Source organism: Streptopelia decaocto (genome assembly GCF_964273445.1).
Source record: "Streptopelia decaocto genome assembly, chromosome: 1".
Lineage (NCBI taxonomy): Eukaryota > Metazoa > Chordata > Aves > Columbiformes > Columbidae > Streptopelia > Streptopelia decaocto.
The window spans coordinates 13,506,195-13,529,040 of NC_138663.1; the positions used below are offsets into that span (position 1 = coordinate 13,506,195).

The following is a 22,846-nucleotide window of genomic DNA, read 5'->3' on the forward strand; positions in this document are numbered from 1 at the left end:
TTGATCATCCCCATAGCCCTCCTTTGGACCCTTCCCAGCCTGTCCACGTCTAAGGTCAGTGGATATTTTAATGATCTTGGTGATACCACAACCACTATCTAAACTATCTAATCCGCATCATTTTCTTGCACTTCAATGACAGATATTAATTTTGCAGAGCCAGGCTGGTATGCTGAAGAGTAGAAGTCACAGCTGTTGATAGAAAGAGCTGGTTCAAAAGATCAGATTTGAGGCAAAAAACATTGCAGTTTTCAGTATATTCCCCATATGTGAGCTTCAGGTGTTAAATCTGCATTATCAGTAGTAACTTCAATAAGGCACCAACCTTATCTTCAGTAAAACTAGATTGTTTAATTTATTTTTTTTTTACAACTGGGCCTTGGATTTTTTTTTTAATGTTATTTTTAAGCATTAATAACTGATTTTGTCTTTTATTTCAAGAAAGTTTACTGGCCCAGTTAAGAGAATTTGAAAGAAATAAATATAAAGGTAGTGGCAAAACCTGCTACAATAATCCCAGCAGTGCATCCTTCAGCTGTCTATTATTAAGCTAACACAAAGAGCATTTTGAGGAATACCATTATGCTGCTGCATAGAGAAAAATGTTTCTGATTAGCATGTACTCGATACGCTTGGAAAATTAGTTCTCCTTCAGAGAGTTCCAGCAACAAGTGAAACATCTGTTGCTTCCTCCAAGTTATAACAATTATTTCACAATTATTCTTTTGCATACTTCGAACTTCTGGGTTTTTTTTTTAATCTAGAAAACAGTGTTTGTGGCGCAATTGAAATGCACAACATGCCCATATGTGTGGGAAAGAAGAATAGGAAATAATGGCTGTCTCTAACTGTGGCGTTATGTCACCTTGAGGCCAGAATTGTTGGCCATCTACATTACTCGCATTCACTGTATAAATTCCACTCTGTAGACAATGGGAATTTCATTTCAATAGCTTCGATGGCTCCCATTTATTTCAAAGTTGATGCCGGTGATCACTGTTGTGTGTAGCAACACAATACACTTTTTGCAGACAAAAAGCCAGCCCCAAGTTTCTACTCCGTTACCACGGTGCATTGCTTGTGCTGTATCGGTACCGATGCTCATGGTATAAACAGCGCTGAAATATTAATAAATCATGCTAAAAGCAAACCACGCCTGGGTTGGAGGAGCAGACAGTACAGCAGCAAAACATGCAGCTGCACTCAGGAGAGGACGGAATTGCTTAAGCCAGCTTCTCAAGCGGTGAAAACGAGCTGTAGCACAAGCAAGCAAGAGCTGTGAACAGTCAGACCCCTCAACAGCCAAAAAGTGGGAAGACTGACCAGAGACCTCGTCCCAGGATAACATTCATATTCATAAGACCAGGGACAGGCTCGCCTCATTATCTGCTGGTTATCTGCCATCAGGAACTATTAGGTTAAATGGCAATGAACAAAGGACAAGTGAGAAATGCAGCTTAAATTCTGTGCTTCACCCCTCCTGCTGCGTTTGCCTGCACAATAACAGCACGTGTCGGGAGCCACAGCCTGTTCCAGAAACAGGGCTCCTGTGCAGCCTCCACTTGTCGTCCTAGAGCTACTTCTGCCATCCACATCCATCCTAGAGCTACTTCTGCCATCCACATAGGCCAGATGAACAAATAACTTACCAAATACACTTGGAAAGAGTCTTATCTTCATGGCATGGGTTTACAAAAGATTGGAACCAGGATTCATGGATGGAGGATGGGCGTAAAATGTCAGTGGTTCCCCCACTTTGCAAGGAAGAACTGTTGTACTGTTTTTATCTGCCCTGCAAACATTGTTTGGTCACCTAATAAAGGCCTGCTGGGAGTATCTTTGACTTAGCTGCAAAACTACAGCCTGAAGATAACATCACGGACATATGGAAAGCCTTGTGTCTGTCACCTCTGCTCCCTTTGAACACAGGGTACCCTTGATTGCAGCTGCCGGCAGGACACACATCGCAGTGTCTGCTCTGCACAGAGGATTTTGGCCAAGCAGGGAGGGCTCTGTGTTTCTGGAAGGGTTTTACAGCTCGATGGCATCACATCTTCACATCTGGCAGCAGCACTGCCATAAGGGATTTTCAGTGTAACAGGCGAAGAATGAAAGCAGCATCACCCCTACAGCTCCCTGCAAACAGGAGCAGCATTTCCCCAGGAGCAGGTCAAGTTTAGAGCTGATCTTGCCTGGCCTTCGAGTTACTCGTTTTAGTAAGAAACAGATCTCTTCAGGTGCACCTGTGAGTTATTCTGGTGCTGGCTGTGCCTGGTTTGGGTGCTGTCTTGGGCACGGAGGTGGGCAGCTCAGCAGCTGCAGTACCGCAGCGCCGGGGGAGACGTTCTGAGCGCTGGTGCAGGATGATGGAATTTGCATTTGGAAATCTTTTTTTCCTAAGAGCAAACCAATAAAATAAAATTGAAAAAAGAAAAAAGTCTTCCAGGGGCAGCTGAACTAATTACACAGCTGCAAACACCGAAGGCTTCTCTGCAGAACAAACCAGCAAAGTAGGATTAACGTGCCCTACTTTAGGTGGCTAAAAGTTTTGTATCTGATTCTATGCCATCCACACTATTTTGCTTTTACAGCCAAGAGAGAAATACCCCAGAGTATCACTAAAATTCATGTCAACGAATCCCCTTCTGAAGGTCAATGTGTGTTTCCAGTGACTGCAAAGGAAGCCTTGGGTCAATTCGGCATCTAACATTTAGACATCTGATGCTCAGGTCAATGAACACAACGCAAAATGTATGACCATAGCTATAGGTATGGTAAACAGAGCGTGCAGAGCTTTCATCGTGGTCAGACTCCTCTCCCTCACCTGGCTGATTTGACTTTGATTCCAGTCAGCACTATTGCAGAGACGGTTTAATTAAATATTAGGGCACTCCTTGGTATGCCCAAGTAAAACATTTAGCCAGAAACACACTGTTTTGGTGGCCATCTACCACTTAGGTCCATTTGTTTAACTGCATTTTTTAATTATCCAGGTAATTCACTTCCCATCCATTCACACACATGAGCAAAACCAAAAGATTTCATTTAATTTACAACCATGTGTGCAGAGAGGGGCTTGGACAGTGATGCTGTCAGGAGGCAGACACCTAATCCTTGATAAATTGCATTACCAATACAATGATGCTCAAGGGGAAGGAGCTGTGTGTAAGGAAGGGCTGGAAGCAAAAAGAGGAGTGGGTGGGTATCTAAGAATGCAAGTGGGCCTAAACGTAAAGTACAATCATTTTAAATATAAGGACTGAAGTAATAAATGAAATGAGTAACAAATTAAATAATTTTGGAAGCTTGTCCCTAAAATTAATTTGCTTTCTTTTGCTTGAATTTATTAATCAAATGTAGGAAACAAAGAAAGCAAGACGGACAAACCTTTCTCCATTGTGACCTTACGTCTTACTCCAGATAATAAACTTATACAAAATTGTACTGGAAAAATTGAATCCAACGGGCAACTGCTGCTGCTTATTTTATCCCAGGTGCTCATGTCCATACTGAAGGTTGTAGCTTCATCTCTCAAGAGCTAGAAAGGAAGATAAAATCTCTCTGATTTCTGTCTCTAGAGAATCCTATTACTGATGCAGGAGATGTGGCATCCCTTGCAGCCTAGAGAACGATCTTTCTATCAGGAAACCCGATCTGCAGCAGTTTCAGATTTCTGAAATTTTGTTTAAAGATGGCCAGTGTCAGCTCAAGTGTAAAATGATTAAAGAGTGGAGAAGGTAAAAATATCAAATTTTAAAATTCATTTTTATATTTTTTCATAAGAATACTTTGGGGGAATTATTTTTATCATGTCGAGGTTACATATTGACTCTCCAATGTTTCATCTAAACTAACTCTATATGAAATCTTACACATGTGTAATTAAGACATTCCACAAGGACGTGCACCAGGGTAACAGCAGAAAGGTCTCAAATGAAGAGCCCAAACTGACAACCTGAGTGTTAATGCGGTTGGCATCAACCAAATGGTTTTCTTTGCCATTTCATATTTATTTGCATTGCCACACCACAAATTTTCACTGGTGAAACCAAAATGGGACTTGGATTCTGGCCTGAGCTTCGACATTAATATACAATAATTAAATTCCATGGTTTTACATACCCGCTTAGATAAAACTTCATTGCATCTTTGGTATGACAGCACTAAAGCAAGACCTTCTGACGCTTTGTTGCCAGAAAGCCCCAACTGCCTTAAACCTGAACTAGTACCAGCTGAAGCACAGAGCATGAGGTGAAGCGTCCAGGCTGTGGTGGTGGTCACGGTGTGCTCCAGCTCTGGCCCCACACGGAGCTCCCTGCATGGGGCTGCTCTCAGGCTGGAGAAGCAGATCCAACTGCTGACACAGCCAGAGGACAGTTGACAAGTTTTCCTCCACATGGAACAACCTCTACACCGAACATCCATTAAGCAATAGTCTACGGCATTCTCAGGACAGTTGTGGTTGCCCATACCTACTGAAGTCCATGAGGTATCTTATTTGTGAGGATCAAAAGGACCAAAGAGGACTAACGCTCGGTGCCAGCAGCTTTGAAACTGGTTGCAGGACATGTGGATCTTCTACGTTTAAAACCAACCTCTCCACATGATTTAACCTCCCCAGGATGACTTGGGTAAGCCACACTATGTACAGCCATGGGTCAAGAGCAGTGTCCAGCCTGCAAGATGACCATCTTGCATCCACAGCAAGACCAAGTGCCAAGGGATCAGACTCACAGCTGCAGCCTCCTCGGTGATTTCTCTTGTTTTCCGTTACTATCACTGAATTGTCCATCGCCATCCACTGCAAGTTCTGTCTCAATCCCAGCCAAGGGAACTAGAAGCACACTCTGGGAAAGATCTTGGAGTCCCTAATAGAGCAGGCTGCACAAGAAGGTCCTTCTCCAGGCTGCCTGTATGTCTAAAGAACATGCACCACACGCCAGATTCAAGGTTAGAAGTGATGGACTGCTTGAGGCAATGAGGAAATTCTTTCTGCCAAGCCCCAGGCAATGCTGGACTCACAGTTTATATGTAATAATGCGGATATTCAGCCCTGACAGTAGAATTGCCACCAGAAGTGGTTCAGGGTGCAGTAGGTCCAGATATCAGAGGAATCGCACTACCTTTCCTGAGCTGTCACAAACTGCCCATGGCAGCCTCGGTCGCTTCCCCCACCCTGAATTGTTCCATCGCTGTCACCAGTGGGGTCCATCTGCTCAGTTAGCAACTCAATAGCCCACATGAGCAGATACGATGAGCAGAGCTGACAGGTATTACCGCAAACACCTCTATCAGCCAAGTCACGAACGCTGGCAGTACAGACCCCTGCCAGATGTTTCGCAGCACTCTTTCTGACTCCTGGGCCAGACGCTCCCCAAGGCCCAGCAGAACTGCCAAAATCGGCCCCTGGCTGAACACACCTCACAGAGGAACTTCAAAGTGCATCTCCAGGCTCCATCCATCACAGATGACAAGATGGTGATTTCCAGGAAAAGAAAGTGTCAGCAAAGCAGAACTTAACAGCCCAGCAAGGACTGATCAGTTTTCCTAAGATCTGACAAGGTAAGAAGGCAGCACTTCAGAGGAGCCACAGTACAAGTGAAGACTGTTGTAGGTTGTTTGTTGTTTGTTTGGTTTTTAAACAAAACAAACAACATGAGTTCCTTCTCAAGATTATTTCCTATGCTACCTTGTAATAACAGTATTGGAGGAAAAGACGACTGCTTTCCCCATAGAGTTTATTGGTTGCTATTTATCACTGTAAGGTTTGCTTCCCCACCTCCTGTACCAACACAGATCTATTTTGCGTAGTCATGCAAGGAAAACCAGATTGCTCTATGGACTAAGAAAAAAGAATCACGCATTTCTTCTCCTCCAACCTTCTTTCTCTCTTACACTGCAGCAAATTCACTTCGGAGCAATTGGTAAGCAAAGTTTACCTCAGGAGGCAGCAGTGGGCAAACCAGCAGCACCAACAGCCTTTTTCTCCCTTTTCCCTCCACCAGACAAGCTGGATGCCTTTGGGTTTGAAGCATCCAGGGAGACAGCAGCAGCCCGCTACCACCATCTGTGGAAAGCAGAGAAATCAGTCTCTATTGTACACTGCTGGATGGATCTTTGACATTTGAACCACTAATATTCCTAGGCACTACCTGGAATTAAATGTGCTTGCAATCCAGAGAAGCTTCTGGAAGTTACCAGATTTGATATCTACCAAAGGAAGATAATGTGAAGGATGAACCAAACTATTAAAGTATCTTTCTGCATTTCACCTGTACTTTGTTTTAACTTACGCTGTTCTATTCTAGCATATATGAGGCTGAGGAAAATGGCTCACTGCTCCAGAGACAGCAGGTTTGCAACTGTATATTAAGCAAGCAGCATGCAGGTAAAACCTCTTAGAACTCAATTCTGTGGTTTCCTGGAAGGTCTCACATCCCTTCAGATTCCAAAAGGCTGTCTAGTACTGTCAATAAAATTAAACTACTTTCATAACTAAAAGTGCCTGAAAGTTTGTGTTCTTTTAATAAAGTGAGATTTTGACAACCATCACTCACATTCCATGTGCAGGATTTCTCTCCCAAATATGCTTTACTTTAAATAAATATATGGATTTAAATCAAAACAGGCAGACTCAGAAATATGTTGGATGTTACTAAAAGATATAGCTCACTGCATTAGTTTGTTTCTTTTTTCCATCAACCATAGAAAGCTTTATTCCAAGCCTCATCACACTTTCAGTTACAAAACGTGGCAAAAAAAATAACAGTCAACACGCAAGATCTGCCATATTTCTACTTGCCTCTATTCTCATACTGGATTTTCCATATTGAGGGATGGAGAATAAACCTCTCCCATTTTTAACATAATGAATATACCTAATGGTAGCAAATAAAGGTTTTTATTATTTTTAATTTCATTTCACAAATCTTTTACTTTCCCCAAGCCAGCATTTGTTAGTGTACCAATCCAGCACAGTGCTAGTTGCTGAGGTATACATGGTTAAACTAATTTCACCTTCAACTGAAACCACAATGTTTTCCCTCCCTCCTTTCCTTTTTTTTTAATTAAAAAAAAAGGTAATGAAAGCTCTATATTCACTATTTTAGATTTTTAAAAATAATTTCATTATAGAGTAAAGAATGGTTTTGTAACAGTGACAGGCTGTAAAAAGCAACAGCCTTATCTTTTATCACCCATAGAACTCCTGCTGTACTTTTTTTTCTTAAAATATATTTTGTGCAAAATTAAGTTCTGTGTAGGTCTGTACCATAACTTGGAAAAAACTGTGTATAAAATGTACTTAATTTTTAAAAACAATCCCAACATCAAACAACAGAGAAAGAAGAAACAGATCAGATGCAGCTGAAGTTTTCACATGAGAAAGTAAATATAGTATGTTCTTAAAGCTCCAGTAATACATTCTTTCAAAAACCAGAATGCACTTTGGTCGTTATTAAATATTAGTACAGAGGCAAATAAAATACAAAATGCTTGTTTGTGTTGCTTTATATATAAAAATATTTTTATACCACATAAGTTTAAGAGACATTACTTCAAATCTTTCAAGATTCTGAAGATTAGCAAACATAGTGCAATGTCCAGACTCTTGCCACTTAATTTCTTGTCATTTTTCAATATGAAGCCACTATTTTAGAAACATAAAATATAAGAATACTTGTGCCTGGTGATATCAATCCTCCCAATATAATTTGTTCCAAGTAACCTAATTTTACATGGACTGAACATCTGTTTGTCACATGGAAGAACCACGGATCAATATGGTCCATGTACGGAGGGCAGCGGGAACGGTGGGGAATCCCGGCCAGGGCCTGCGTCCTGCTGGGGAGGGAGGTGGGACAGGGGTGTCTGGAGACACAAACCTCCCAACACCAGGCTCAGGAGCTCTACCAGACAAACTTGTTTTCTGTTCTTAACTGTTCTTAAACTTCAATGTGGTATAACGGCATATACTATAGTGTACAAGAGGAGAGCATCTACCTGGCTTATGCTCTGTCATTCATAGCATTCCTTCCACTAGTAAACCTTTCACTTGTTTAAATATGCAACTTCAACATATAATATATACTGCTCCATAGTTCACCATAATATATTCCAATTAATATACATTTATATGTATATAGATAAAGTTTCTCATTAAAAGTAACAATAAAAAGTGCACATATTGAGCATGCACAGTCAGAGCTGCGCAGAACAGCCCAGTATTTCAAATAAATACAATATTTAATTTTATCAAAATATCATACAGCATGGTAACCATTTACAATTATTGCTCTAATAAAAGTGTTATCAAAGAGCACTTGTTGACTTTTTATATAATACCTTATTAATATCTCAGGATACTTAAACTGCAGCCTATCCGATCCTGGAATTACTCAAAATATTGAAAATTCCCACCTGCTTCTAATAGCAATATAAAATATTTCTGCTACCTGTCATACTGTATTGTCAGTACTTCATTATTTGTATGCATCTCACTTTTCTATTGCAACCAAACATCTATTGATGTTTTGTTGTCTTCATAAATGACTGAGGCAAATGAAATATCCTAAGCAATTTTACCACGCTAACAAAAATCCAATTACTTCCATACAGTATTACTGTAAATAAAAATGTTCAGCGTTGGCTTCAGCTTTAACAACAGATGTAGTAATTTAGCATAATCAACTTCCAGGATTTCAAGTTCTCAGACACACAGTTTTTGATGCTTCCCAAATCTGACCATTTCCAAAACTAAACAAGTAAGTTTGAAAATAAAATATTAATGTCTACTAAATTGAACATAAAACAGTGAGAATGTGAAATAAATACAAAGATTGCACAAGACAGTCAGATGTAAACACTTCAGTTTTCCAAACGACATCCTTGAAGAGGTTGTAGCATTTGAAATACAGGTTCAGTGGCTGCTTTGAGGCAGTTTTGTCAATCAATGAGCTTTTCTGTAACACTGTGTTATCGCATCTTCTTTATATATTGTCAAGATTTGATCTTCCAGAGCTGGAAAAGTTAGAGCAGTAAATCAACATTATTTCCCATCTCAGTTTTCTGTTTACCAGAACTGCAATATCAACACGCTTTTCTTTCTTTCTTATTGTATTTGCTGCATATTCTATGATACACAAAATACATTTTACATTCATTTACTTCTAACAGGAAAAAAAGTGTAGATGTAAGCAAACTCAATGGCCACTTCAGGGCTTTGTGCTACAAGCTTGTGGAAACTCACATGCCTCACAACCTGAACCTTGAAATAGTTTCCAGAGTTTGTAGTTCAGAAGTCACCAAGAGTAGGACATAACAAGAGAGTCCTTCAGCCATGATGAAATGACACTGTGTAAGATTGGTCACAGTAATGGCTTATCTACTGCAACGCTTTCCTGCAGTGCAAGACAAGGATAGCTTGCAGCTCTCAGCACCCCTTAAAGTCAACAATGAGAAATTCAAGAGAGAAATCAGATCTGAGATATGAAGAAAAATTAAATAAGGTCTTGTACTTATGTGTACAAATGTCTCTGTATTTATTTCTAAGATTTCTTAGTAATTATCTGTCCTAAACAAAGTTAGAAAGCCACAGCAATGCAGAAATATTAAAAGGGCTGCTTTGACAAATACATCACTATTCTTCTCATATAGCTTAAATTTCATAACAATTTTCAGACAATAAATCTTCTAATTAATACATTTAACAATTCATTAGGCTGCAATATACGATCCATCTATCACAACCTTCTGAATGACGTGGTGAAGAAAAGGATGCTTAGCAAGGAGTTACCTTTAGATTAAATCCAAGCAAGTCACTGATGACACCAGAAACAGCTGACAGGATGACAACCTGGGTGATGTTATAAAGCAGTGGATTCATTGTGAGCCCATACAACCTAAAGGGACTGTCCAGTTCCTAGTAATGCAAAACAATGACATCATTAAAAAGCAAAAACCACACAAAGGAGGTTTTGTTCACATACATATTGAGCAACATTAGATAGTTAAGGAAGTCTTCACGTCACAGTGGAGTAAAACATTCTCCTGTTCTTCTGCATATAAAAACAATGCACAAGAAAATAACCACCACGTTAACTGACTTTTGACTGATGGTTTTTAAATAACCCTTCAGAAAATTGGAGGCTGCCCATCTAGAGCATCTATCGATTTGCTCACGGAGCCAGGAAAAGAGGGTGCTGGTTTTCCTCGCACCAAGTTCCCACCATTTTAGAATTCCTTATAATCTTCCAGAAATCACTTTCTGTGTTAAAAGAGTTAAACAGACAGTAGCACCACAAAGAAACAAGAGAAGAACCTTCTGCAGTAACAGAAGGCTACCTTACTACTATGAAAAAAATGCAATTTCCCCTCCTCTTACATTAACTGTGAGAACAATTACTGGTGAACATAGCCAGAAAAGGAAGATAAAGGAAAAAAAAAAAATAACCATTTAACTGAGAGTATTTTACTTTTTTTTAATTGGAAGGATAAAATATTTAGCCAAAATTAATCTTCAACAAACTTAACAAATAGGCTGTTTCACCAATTTTCAATTCTTGGTGTGTGAATAAAGTCACCCAAACTATTCTGACCTAGAAATATCAAATAAAGGAAGAAAAAAAGAGTTTTAAAATATAAGAGTGGATGTGGATTATACAAAAGTGTAACAACTATCACTGCTTGGGTCGTTCATATTTTCTAGCTTTAATTTAATCTTCATTCCTCTCCTGCATTATGTCCTGGGCCTTGAACAAGGCCTTATAAACCCCTTCTTAATAAAGAGGAATTCGAGAGCTCTGACTCTCCTTTCAAAAGAAGTGAAATAAGAATAAACAACCTTTTCATTTAGACGTAATGTGGTATAAAACTCTGCTGCAAATACAAAAGATATAAAAGACATGACTCTGAGAAGAACAGCAGAGAAATTCTTTAAGGAAAAAGTTTTCAGCTTTTGGATTCATCTTACCAATTTTGGGAGTAAGAAAACAGCAAGAAAATTCAACATAATATAGTCTTCAGTAAAATCTTAAGGATCAAAAGTATCCAAAACCAAATAAAGTCCAAACCCCACACCTCCATTTAGCTATTGGGCATAAAATACATAATTGCATTGATCACTAACTACCAATCTCACTAACTACCACACAAGTCTATGAGGCCAGACGGGATCCTGCCAAGGGTACCGAGAGAGCTGGCAGAGGATGCTCTCCAAGCCATTTTCTATCATTTATCAGCAGCCCTGGCTACCTGGGAAGGTCCCAGTTGACTGGAACTTGACAAATGTGACACCCATCTAGAAGAAGGGCTGGAAGGAAGACCTGGGGAATTACAGGTCTGTCAGTCTGACCTTGTTGCCAGGGAAGGTTATGGAGCAGATCATCTCAAGTGCCATCACACAGCATGTACAGAACAACCAGGCGATCACACCCAGTCAGAATGAGTATTTGAAAAGAAAGTCCTGCTTGACCAACCTGATCTCTTTATATGACAAGGTGACCCACTAAGTGGATGAGGGAAAGGCCATGGAGGTTGTCTACCTGGACTTCAGTAAATAAAGTCTTTGACACCGTTTCCGACAACATTCTCCTGGAGAAACTGGCTGCTTGTGGCTCGGACAGGCAGACTTTCCCTGGGTAAAAAACTGGTTGGACGGCTGGGCCCAAAGAGTTGTGGTGAATGGAGTCAAATCCAGCTGGTGGTCAGTCACAAGAGATATTCCAGAGGGCTTGGTATTGGGGCCAGTTATCTTTAATATATTTATCAGCTATCTGGATGAGGAGATTGAGTGCACCCTCAGTAAGTTTGCAGATGGCATCAAGTTGGGTGGCAGTGTTGATCTGCTGGAGGATTGGAAGGCCATATAGAGTGATCTGGACTGGCTGGATCATTGGGCTGAGGCCAATTGTATGAGGTTCAACAAGGCCAAGTGCTGGGTCCTGCACTTGGGTCACAACAACCCCAGGCAGCGCTACAGGCTCAGGGAAGAGTGGCTGGAAAGTGCCTGGGGGAAAAGGACCTGGGGCTGTTGACTGACAGCAGCTGAACTTGAGCCAGCAGTGTGCCCAGGTGGCCGAAAAGGCCAACAGCATCCTGGCTTGTATCAGGAATAGTGTGGCCAGCAGGACTAGGAACGTGATTGTGCCACTGTACTGGGCACTGGTGAGGCCCCACCTGGAATCCTGGGGTCAGTTTTGGGCCCCTCACTACAGGAAAGACATTGAGGTGCTGGAGAGAGTGCAGAGAAGGGTAATGAGGCTGGTGAGGGGCCTGGAGCACAAGTGTGATGAGGAGCAGTTGAGGAAACTGGGGCTGTTCAGCCTGGAGAACAGGAGGCTGAGGGGAGACCTTATCTCTGTCTACAACTACCTGAAAAGAGGGTGTAGCATGGAGGGGGTTGGTCTCTTCTCCCAAGTAGCAAGTGATAGGACAAGAGGAAAAGGCCTCAAGTTGCACCAGACATGTTTCAGATTGGATATTAGGAAAGTTTTCTTCACGGGAAGGGTTGTGAAGCATTGGAACAGGCTGCCCAGGGAAGTGGTTGAGTCATCATCCCTGAAGGTGTTTAAAAGACGTGCAGATGAGGTTCTTAGGGACATGGTTTAGCGGTGGACTTGATGATCTTAAAGGTGTTTTCCAACCTAAATGATTCTATGATTCTATGAATTCCCAAAGAGCTCACACTAGGTGGCTTAGAAATCCCATCTCACTTTTGGGCACATTCTCAGAGTAACTAAGTGATGGCCAGAGTTTGGGATTGGTGCCATGAAAGACTAGTATTGTTAATTAAAAGTTATATACTGCTAATTTTAGTCTAAAACCACATAAGAAATTCTAGATCTAATTGATCTTATTTGTTCAAAAAAGTCAAACCTAAAATAAAAAATGTTTTAAAATTCTTAAATTTATCACTCTTACTTGGCATTCAGGTAAATTCTTAAGTAAGTTTTGCATTAGGGAAAAGTTTACTTTGAAGGAGAATGAGACATCTCTGGAGCAAGAATTAAGCTCCCAGACAACTGAAAGAATGAAGCAGCTTGCTTCCCAAATTATGACAGATCTGTGAGTCTGAAAGAACAGAAGAACTTGGCAGAGGCAATTTGGGATTAAATGTTTCTTCCTGAGAACCTCAACCACTGCTTTGTTAACAATTATAACAACAAGTTTAAAATAGCCCTCAGCATGTCCAGATGAGTGAAAGTAAAAGGATTTTTCTTCTGCAAAATCTAGAAAGTGGAAGTAATTAAAAAACCCATGTTCTCTCACTGTGAAGAAGTATCTTCTACCCACCTAGCATAGTTGGTTGGCAAACAGGATAATATAATATTGCATAAACAAAAATCTTTTCTACTAATCAGCAAATCTCCACACACACATACAGAAAAAAGGCCAAATAAGTCCAGGGCACAGCTGACTTTGACTTAAATATTTGAATTACATTACATGAACTCTATATCTTTAATTCACTTCTATACGGATCTATGTAACAACTTCTCTGTCTTCCAAAAGGATTCTTCCTATGAAAGTAAGTGAAGACGACAGCAAGCATACTATAGTTTTGATTTGAAACACTGACCACTGCCAGTTTTTAAGGGAATTATTTTTCTGGAAGAATGCAAATCCTTCACTAGCTTATTACTAGAAACATATTATCAAGACTTAAAACAGACAACAAAATTGCATCATTTTCCATTTATTTCCCTGTCCATCCCTAAGTACCTTTGCTCACGCTGCTTATATACTGCTAAAGAATAAAACTTACTGCATATAATAATAATTTGTAATCCACAATTATAGCTACATAACAGACTGTAGTGTATGAACAAGTAGCATCGCTGTGACAGTCACAGAGCAGAGTTAAACCAAAGCGCACTGTGCTGCTTGCAGAAGTAGCACAAGTGACTCATTAAGCAATCTATTCTCCTTCTGTTATATGTAATATGACATTACTAATTTAATTCTTACCTTCAATAACTTAGTAGCAAGTTTTAAAACATTGTTCACTAGTGTCAGTTCCTCCTTCTTATTAGGCTTTTTCTCCATTTTCAAGTACAAGTTTATCTGAGTTAAATAAAATATAAGTATCAGCACTTATTCAGAATTTAAAGGAATTCTCTTGGAAATATTTAATAATAAAATGAAGTGATTACTCAGCAGCCATATGATAGAACAGCAGTGATTCTGCAAGTAAGCAATTTCTTTTTCTTCTCTTTTAATATTTAATATTTACTCAGTATCATAGGAAAATACAAAGTTTTATGATACAACAAAATACTTTTGACGCTATTAGAGCAAAAATTTTAAAGTTTAATGTAAACTACAAATTAGGCATGAAAAAACCACCACGTATGTAAGGTTTGCATAATTTCTTTTTCTCCCTGTGATCATTGTCTGACGTTTGTCAATTCATTTCCAGAAGGTTTTATACTAGTATGCAGACCTTACAAGGCTTAACATCTCCCAAAACTATTGAATAGACTGAAATGATAAAACATAATTCCACTAAAGTGTAATTTCTTTTAACATATTTTAGCATAATTGAGTACTTCATGTGCAACTCGAGTGCAGAAAATCAATCTTTCCAGTGCCTTCAAATACTTGAAAAATTATTCAAGTCTTTGTTGCTGCAGAAGAGCAGTATACTGATCATTTCAACACTGAGATCCAGGCTTTTTGAGGTCATTGTTTCTGAGAAAGTTTAGTTAAGAGTACAAATTAGATGTTTTTGAAACATCAGCTTCATTCTCGAATGACCCATCTTTGATATCCTAGACCAGGCAAAGGTTAGTTTTTCTTTTTTATCACCCAACAGAAGCAAATCAAAGGAAATATTATCTTGAAAAGCCATGAACTGTTTGTTTTAGGATGACGACCTTCAACAAAATAAAAAATGAACAAGTTACCAGTATGCCAAGACAGTCCTTCAGATGACAGAGACTCTTACCAAGCTACAGAAGTGAAGTTGCAGAAAAGAACTGATGCTATATGATGCTATGATATATTTAAACACCTTGTTGTGAGGTGGTTATTGAAATGAGGGCCACAGACATCTAAGCAAAGTAACTGAATATTATCAGATCTCCCTAAAAAGATCAGTTAAGTTTCTTACGTTAAAAATAAAAATTATGCCTAATATACTACAAGGCATATGAAGCTCCTGACTAACAATTTTATTTTAAAGCAAATTATGCTTCTAGAGGAAAAGAAAATCCAGTCTTTAAATGTAAAATTACTACTTTCAACAATTCAAGTATTTCTAAACAGGAATAAACTAAGAATAAAGGCTCTATTTAGCAATGTGGGGAAAAAAATGGTAGGTAACAAACCCTAGGAAGGTTCAAATCTCTTTAAAATGTTACTGTGATGTCATTAGCTTATGAAGAAACCAACATTTAATAACAAGCTTTGGAGGAGGAGAGTTCAAATGCATATACACACAGCTATCTACCCTACCTATTCTGAGACTTGAAACTGGGCAAGACGACAACTTTGATCAGACCATACCTTGTGTTTTACCCAACAAAGAACCACTGAGATATTTACAAAACCAATTCAAAACACTGTCAGAAGGACTTGAAAAAGTACAGGCAAACAGCATACAGTCAAAAAATCCCTTGATGTAACCGGATTGATCTTTCAGTTTCACACCATGACTCCTAATCATGAAATTCATAAGTTGAATATAAAGCACACAGAAGTGGCTGGAACTTTGATGACTGAAAGCAGAATTTGCAATTTCCTCTTATCTGTGAAACATTGAAATTGAATCTGGGGGTTGAGGTTTGTTTTTCCTTTCGAGGGGTTTTTTTTTTGGTTGGTTTGGTTTGGTTTTGTTTGTTGTTGTGGGTTTTTTCGTTTGTTTTAAAGCTGCATTCTCTTCTCAGTAAGCCTAACAACACTGGTGTGTGATTTTCAAGAACACCAGTTCAAGGTGTGCATCTTTAGATCAAGCAAGTGTCAGTCAATTGCTCAGGCTTTACCTCTCACAAAAGGCCAAATATCACACTTCAACGAGTCTGTCTCAAGAACACTGTCAATATGCTGTGGTATCCAGCTGGTATGTGAAACCAGTCCAAAATAAGTTTTACCCAGGGTGATGAGTATCCTTGTTATTTTCTGAGAAACAATTGTGAATTCTATTTTGGTTTTCATTTCATGAAGCTCTCAGGCATTTTTGAGGAAAATTACTTAAAACAGGATAAGCTGGACTAAATACAAAACCAAGCCTCTGACGGTATCGTATCTTCTGAATTTTTGTTTGTTTTGTTTTGTTTGTTTGGGGTTTTTTTAAGTTCTGGGGACATAGAAAGTGCTTCTTCCAATGTCCACGCTGGCTTAAAATGTTCAAACACTGACTCTCATGAAAAGCATAGTCTAGAAACCTATGAAAGCAAAACAAAGGTTTGACATTCTCTGTCTCTCTCTCGCCTTGCTCTCTGCAATATTTTTCCAATCCTTACCCCAAACACTTCATTTTCATTCCAGAAATAGAGGACATGAACCACACTGGGACATCAGGCTAACAGTACCCTGAGGATCAACAAAACAATGCAAAGCTCTCCAGGCTGCAGAATTCTGACATGTTTCACACTGGTGCAAAACACAGCATTCAGGACAAAGTCAACAGGCAGTCTGACTTCTCAGTGTCTAGCCCAGGGGTGTCAAACTCCTTTTCACTGGGGGCCACATCAGCCTCACGGTCGCCTTCAAAGGGCCGAATGTAATTTTAGGACTGTATAAATGTATAGGACTGTATAAATGTAACTACTCCTACATTTATACAGTCCTAAAATTACATTCGGCCCTTTGAAGGCATCCATGAGGCTGATGTGGCCCCCAGTGAAAAGGAGTTTGACACTGCTGGTCTAGCCTCATCATCTTTAGTCAAGACAGAATGAACTCTCATTGAGCAAATACGTAAGCAGTCATTTATGCCATCTGTCAAAAGCTTCACCTCCTGACTTTGGGAGACTCAGTTTGGAAGATGTTATTCTCCAACTTGAATGCATTTCCTGTAGGAAACCTGTGAAGATTTCTTGAATTGCCTATTTACCTGTCCGGAATGCTGTGTTCTGCACCAGCAAGAAAATTCTCCAAGCAGAAGGGGATTGCTGCTAACCTGACACTAACTGTACCTGCTTAGCTTGGAAAACTATCAGCAGGGCCAGGCAGAGCAGAGAGGGAAGTTCAAAGGACAAACGCTGACTAGAACATTCCTGAGAAGTATGTAGACTCAAAGCCAAGCTTGAAATAAAAGGTTTCCAAGGAATCTAGAGGAGACTATACATAATGCACATAACCTAGCAGTCAAAATTATCAGACTGGAAACAGTGACCCATTCTGCAGAGGATAGGTTTGTTTTCAAATTTTTTACTCTCCCATCAAACACTTTGAGAGTTCAAGTTTCTTCTTCCTATTTAAAAGTTACTTTCAAGGTTTATATTCTGTTAGATCTTTTAATTATATCAAATGGCATATACTGACACCTCTAAGCCCGCGCACTTAAGAGAAATCGGGCTACGGCCATCTCAGTGTTCCATACGACTTTTAAACTGAGTCACACACTTCCCACAGAAACTGAACTTCAGGTTGTAAAGTGTTGTTTCACTACATCATAATTAACTCCCTAATCCAGACTATTTTAATACATCTAAAATGCATGCCTGAGCCCTACCAGATAAATGACTTGTTTAGATATAAAAATACAGGTCCATAACAAATTCTCACCTGCTCAGTAAGTAAAATTGAGGTATTGCTGTACTTTTTACTGGTTTCAGATCCAAGAGTAACAAATCTTAAGAGAAAAAGAGTCAGTGAAATGCACCAAATGACAAGTTCCCAATTGTAGTGACAATCAAGGAAGATCTCATGCATGTGAAGCAGCTGAAAACAAAAGAGGAAAAAAATATAAAAAAATTAATGCAAAGGAATAATTATATTACAACATAAGAAAATAATTCTGTATCTCTCAAACTCCAAGAAAAATTTCCCAATATTAAGTATATAGATAGGTTTTAGGCATAAATGATTTTTTAGCCATAATTTAAAAGATATGATGTTTGAGAAAACGATAGGCTCTGAAAGGCTCAATCAGAATTTAGACATCTTTTTTTTGTATCCCTAAAGCAATATAAAAAATATACACTTTAAGACAATTTTAAACTCGCATTCAAACTTGCAAAGACACTACATGCGATGAAAAATAAGTAGTTACTGCTAAATTATAATCTTATTAAAATATTTATACCTAGTTACCAGAAAAACACATAATATTAACTAGGTAAGAAAAGTGGAAAAAAAAGAATGCAATCAGAAGCCATTCAGAAGCTTCCCTTTATTCTGAAACAAAAGCTCAAAACACTTAAGCAGTAAAAATAATCCTTAAACATAGATTTGCTCACTAAAAGACAATCCGCTAGAGGGCAGGCTAATACAGCCAACAGCCTTGGCTCACGCAAAAACCATCAATCGAGGTCAGTCTCAAGTGGCTTTTGCACAAGTGTTTTGATGCAAAACGTTAGGAAAAAAAAAGAAGTGTTCCAAAATCCATGATGCAAAATGAAAGAGGACGCAGATCTAAAAAATAATATCACGTTAGGAATTATGCCATCAATAAGTTCCTTTAATTTTAGAATAATATCATAAAAATGTACAATGTAAATAGAGCTTATTCTTCTGAAAAACTGTTAACAGCTATTACTGATTTTTCACTATGGTCTTTTAACTTAATAGGAATCACCATGCAACAGCACTAAACTATTTTAAAAACTATTTTAAGTCATGGCTGATTTTAGACATGTAAGATTTCCTCACCTGTGCACAACAGATAAACACAACTGAGATAGTCAGTAGGAAGGCAGATGAAACTATTACATCGACAGAGCGTTGAGGACCTCGACGCTGAAAATAAGGAACAAGTATATACGTGAGTGAAAAGCTACCCAGCCAGCACTGATATGTAGCACATCCTGAGAGATTCACACCTTGAATCTGTTTCATCCTGGCTCACAATTCAGCAACTGAAGTTCCAAGCACTATATTTGAACCTAATGATATCACTATATTTGCATACCCTTAAAGTCATGTGAGATTAATTCAGATGCAAGCATTTAAACACAACTATGAGAAAATATTCACCACTTGTTCAGTCAGCTCCTTCAATTTGGGCAGCATTCCCTGATGTAACAAATTCAATACAGCACTAGGCTTTAACCCCCAGTATCAAACCAGTGCTAACTAAAGATTTTTGGACACCAGATCGCAATGAGATATCAACATAGGATTTCACATGGTTTGTATTTTCCATTACCTGTACCTTTTTGGCAACAAAAATTGTAGCTGTAAATCGCTGTCCCATTGCAGTGTGCAAAAATGTCATTATCTCACATGGAACAGGCTGTCCAGGGAAGTGATGGAGTCACCATCCCTGGAGGTGTTTTAAAGATGTTCTTAGGGACATGGTTTAGTGCTAGTTAGGTTATGGTTGGACTCGATGATCTGAAGGGTCTCTTCCAACCAAAATGATTCTATGATAAACAGACAAGTAATATGCAAGTGTATTTTGGACAAATGCTATGCCAGTATATGCCAGCAGCACCACTGCAAGGCAGCCCTGTTCCTCAGCTGCTGCTCTCCTTGCCTTTCCTTGTGCCAGCACGGGCATCACAGAGCTGTGCAGTGAAGCAAGTCAAGTAACAGATGGAGGTGAAAATGACTGTTCGTGACTGGTGATTTTTCAGTTGGGTCAGTTCCCTGTGCACCTGCCTCTGACCATTGTCTGATTGCTTTTTTCTTTGCCACATAATTACACAAATGTTTCTTGTGGTGTAAGAAAAGGTGTGTTTGTGAGGAAAACAGATGTGTTTGTGAGGAAAGAAGGCATGACACTCCACAGCAGTGCTATCACAAATAGTCTTTTAAGCACTAGAAGTACTTTTTATTGTCCTAGTGATGTTAACCTCCTTTCTTCCCATCCAGCAACACATTACAGACTACAAGGAAAAAGACACAAGTGTCTCAAGTGTAAGGTTTAAAGGGCATCTCTTTTTAAAAACCTCCCCAACAGATACTTCCATAATACAAGGGGTATCATAAATCAATCACCTCTATTTCTCTTAAAGTTATGCCTCTTTCAAATTTAAGATTGTGCTTTACATTAAAAACTTTGTCTGCTTTCAGGTCCTGCTTTCCACACTCTCCAGTCTACACCCCATAACTTCTTTATGCTTTCATAATCCTTTACCTAATTCTACATACTATTGATAACAGATTTCATCTAACCCTTCTTAATTGCTTTTGAAAGCATAGATGCAAATAAGGTGATTACCACCACTAACATGAGATTGTCAGTTGCTGTTCACCAAAAAAACCTGCTTCTATAGAAATCAAACAGGGAAAAAATCCAGCTTCATCTGACTTTAATTACCTAATGCAGAGAGAAAAAATGGAAAAAAACTAGGGCAGAAAACAAAACAAAACAAAATGAAATACTAACCCTGAGTTAGATAATACAATCCTTTTCACAAAGAATCATCAAAATGTTCTGGTTTGAAAAGATCATTAGAGAGATATAAGGAGACTACTAAAATATGAGTTGAACCTACACTAGAGAGATCAGAATGTCTTACAGATAACGCTTGGGCTAATTTCTAGTTTCCCCTGGTACATACCACTCACAGCACAAATATGCATGTAAACTTGTCTTGCTTCATAAATTCCTTCTGCACTAATGACACTAACTGGTAGGGCTCTTATAATAAAGTATTGTCTGTATTATACTACAAGTGGTCATTTTTACTCGAAATATTAACCTGAGAGACTTTTCTGCTAGCATTAGTAATACCAGACTCCAACTCTGAACACACTCATACTTTACTTCAAGGTAAAAACTAGACAGTTACTTTCTCACAACCTGGCTGCATATAGACACTGCTGGCCCAGAGACTCCAAAACGAAGGGATAAGTGCACAGAAGGAAAAATTCAGACTAGAGTAGCAACCTTCCATCAACAGCATATGAGCTATTTTATATTAAAGTGGCAGCAAAAATATATTTTACCTTTAGATAGGACCTGAGAGAAAGCCACATTTTTATATTCTGTACTTTCTTCAAACGGAAGTGAGGAACCTCTGATTTTCTTGCCCTTCTGGCAGATGTTAAATGACCAAAAAGTTTGGCAAACAGTAGCCTCTGCAGAGAAGAAATAAAAGTAACTGTTGATTTATTTTCAAGGGCACTAAAAAGAAAACGGAAAAAAGCTATCACTTACTATATCAAATTAATGTACAATGTATCAATGTAAATTAAAATATGTTAACAGTGCAGAAATAAGAGTAGGAAGTTCCTATTAGAGGAGACACACTTAAGAGTTTTAAAAGTCTTCTTACTCTAACGAAAACCAAAATAAAGCTACACTTCGACTTCCTTTCTTGAAATTCAGGCAACAGATCTGCTATGCTATTTAAAATCTGGGAGAGAATCAAACCTGTCAGTCACTTCCATTAGAAACTGCCTGTATCACAGAAGTTCCTTCCAACAGAAATTGTTATTAGAAGTAGGTTAATTCTATTCTGCTGTATTAAATCACACATTTTGGCTATCATTTGAGAAAATAAAGTATATATTTTTTTTCCTGTAGACCAGCAAGTATCTATACTCCGCAGTTACTAAGGGATATTGATATTCTCTTAAAAGTTTTATTGCAATAACAAGCAATAAATTAAGAGGTGTATTATTTCAGATGGCAGCTTTCATGGTCTCCAGCCATGGAACTGATCTACCAGCAAAGCAGGCAGGGCTCTTGGCTGAGGTCTGGACTGCACTGTTTCGAATTAAACTGAAGGCTTTGAATTAAACACATGGGTAGAACTAGGTTTTTAGAGTTCTTTTATTGAAATTATTTTTCCTTGGGGAAAATTGAGACAAACTGGGACATGACTAAAAGCTGGGTTAATTCATTGAGCCCAAAATCTGAAATTAAAGATTAAAAAGTTTTCCTTCAGAAATGCTCTCCAGGAAAAAAAGGTTTAAGTAACAGAGACTGTACAGAGACTTCAGTCCATTGCAACTGAGTCACCTCCTAAACTGTAAGCCCACTGAAGTATCTCTCATCATTGGTACATTAATCACAGTGCACGGAAGAAAAGTCTAAAATATCCACAAAGTAAAAAAATCCACAAACACTAAACCTTGTTTTGCTTTGTATGAAGCCTTTTGGTTTGCTGTTCATACCTGTTTATATGTCCTCTCTGCTACACACAGCAGAAAAAAGAAAATCCACACTAGAGACACTCGGACCACAAAACTGATAGTAACCATTGAGATAACTAGAATGTCTCCATTTGATCCAAAAGCAGTCATACAAAGTTCAGTGAAAGAATGTGTAGCTAGTTGTTCCAAATCTTTAGCTTGGGAAAGTCGAAAGACAAATGGCATTAAACCCAAGATTAAAGATATGATATGTCCAAAAATCTGATAACCAATTCCTGGTATATAGCTGTTCACCTAAAAACAAAAGAAAATAGAGTCTGTTTTTAATTTTGGAATTAAATCAATAAATTATTAATGTTAGTATCACAAAGAACACTTTATAACCTGATAAGCTATATGAAACCTTCAACTAAGCAGCTTCACAATTTACTGTTAAGAAAAACAAAGTCCTCAAAGAGAACTTAATGCACTGGAACCAAATATGACAAATCATTTAAAAACCAACAACATAACATTGCCGTTAAAGGACTCCGGTGCACGTTCTTGTATTAAAAATTAATTAAGTGCTGAATTAGCAAAGTGCACCAATTGGGTTGTGTTGCTTACATCCTGTATGTTATTCCTATTTGTGTTTTGC

At 38.6% G+C, this 22,846-nt stretch overlaps 1 protein-coding gene across 5 annotated transcripts in view; it reads right to left on the bottom strand.

Annotated features, from left to right (window-relative positions):
• Window positions 1-7,937: 7,937 nt before the first annotated feature.
• Window positions 7,938-22,846, bottom strand: part of PHTF2 (putative homeodomain transcription factor 2) — a 66,991-nt gene continuing 52,082 nt past the window's right edge. For all 5 annotated transcript variants that reach the window (XM_082043917.1, XM_082043914.1, XM_082043916.1 and 2 more), the window contains 7 exons: window positions 22,231-22,503; window positions 21,058-21,189; window positions 18,814-18,900; window positions 17,728-17,883; window positions 13,966-14,061; window positions 9,794-9,919; window positions 7,938-9,018 (listed from right to left, as the gene is read on the bottom strand). In XM_082043917.1, the coding sequence (XP_081900043.1) occupies window positions 8,998-9,018; window positions 9,794-9,919; window positions 13,966-14,061; window positions 17,728-17,883; window positions 18,814-18,900; window positions 21,058-21,189; window positions 22,231-22,503 (891 nt within the window). In that variant the 3' untranslated portion in view covers window positions 7,938-8,997. The remainder of the gene's footprint in view (window positions 9,019-9,793; window positions 9,920-13,965; window positions 14,062-17,727; window positions 17,884-18,813; window positions 18,901-21,057; window positions 21,190-22,230; window positions 22,504-22,846) is intronic.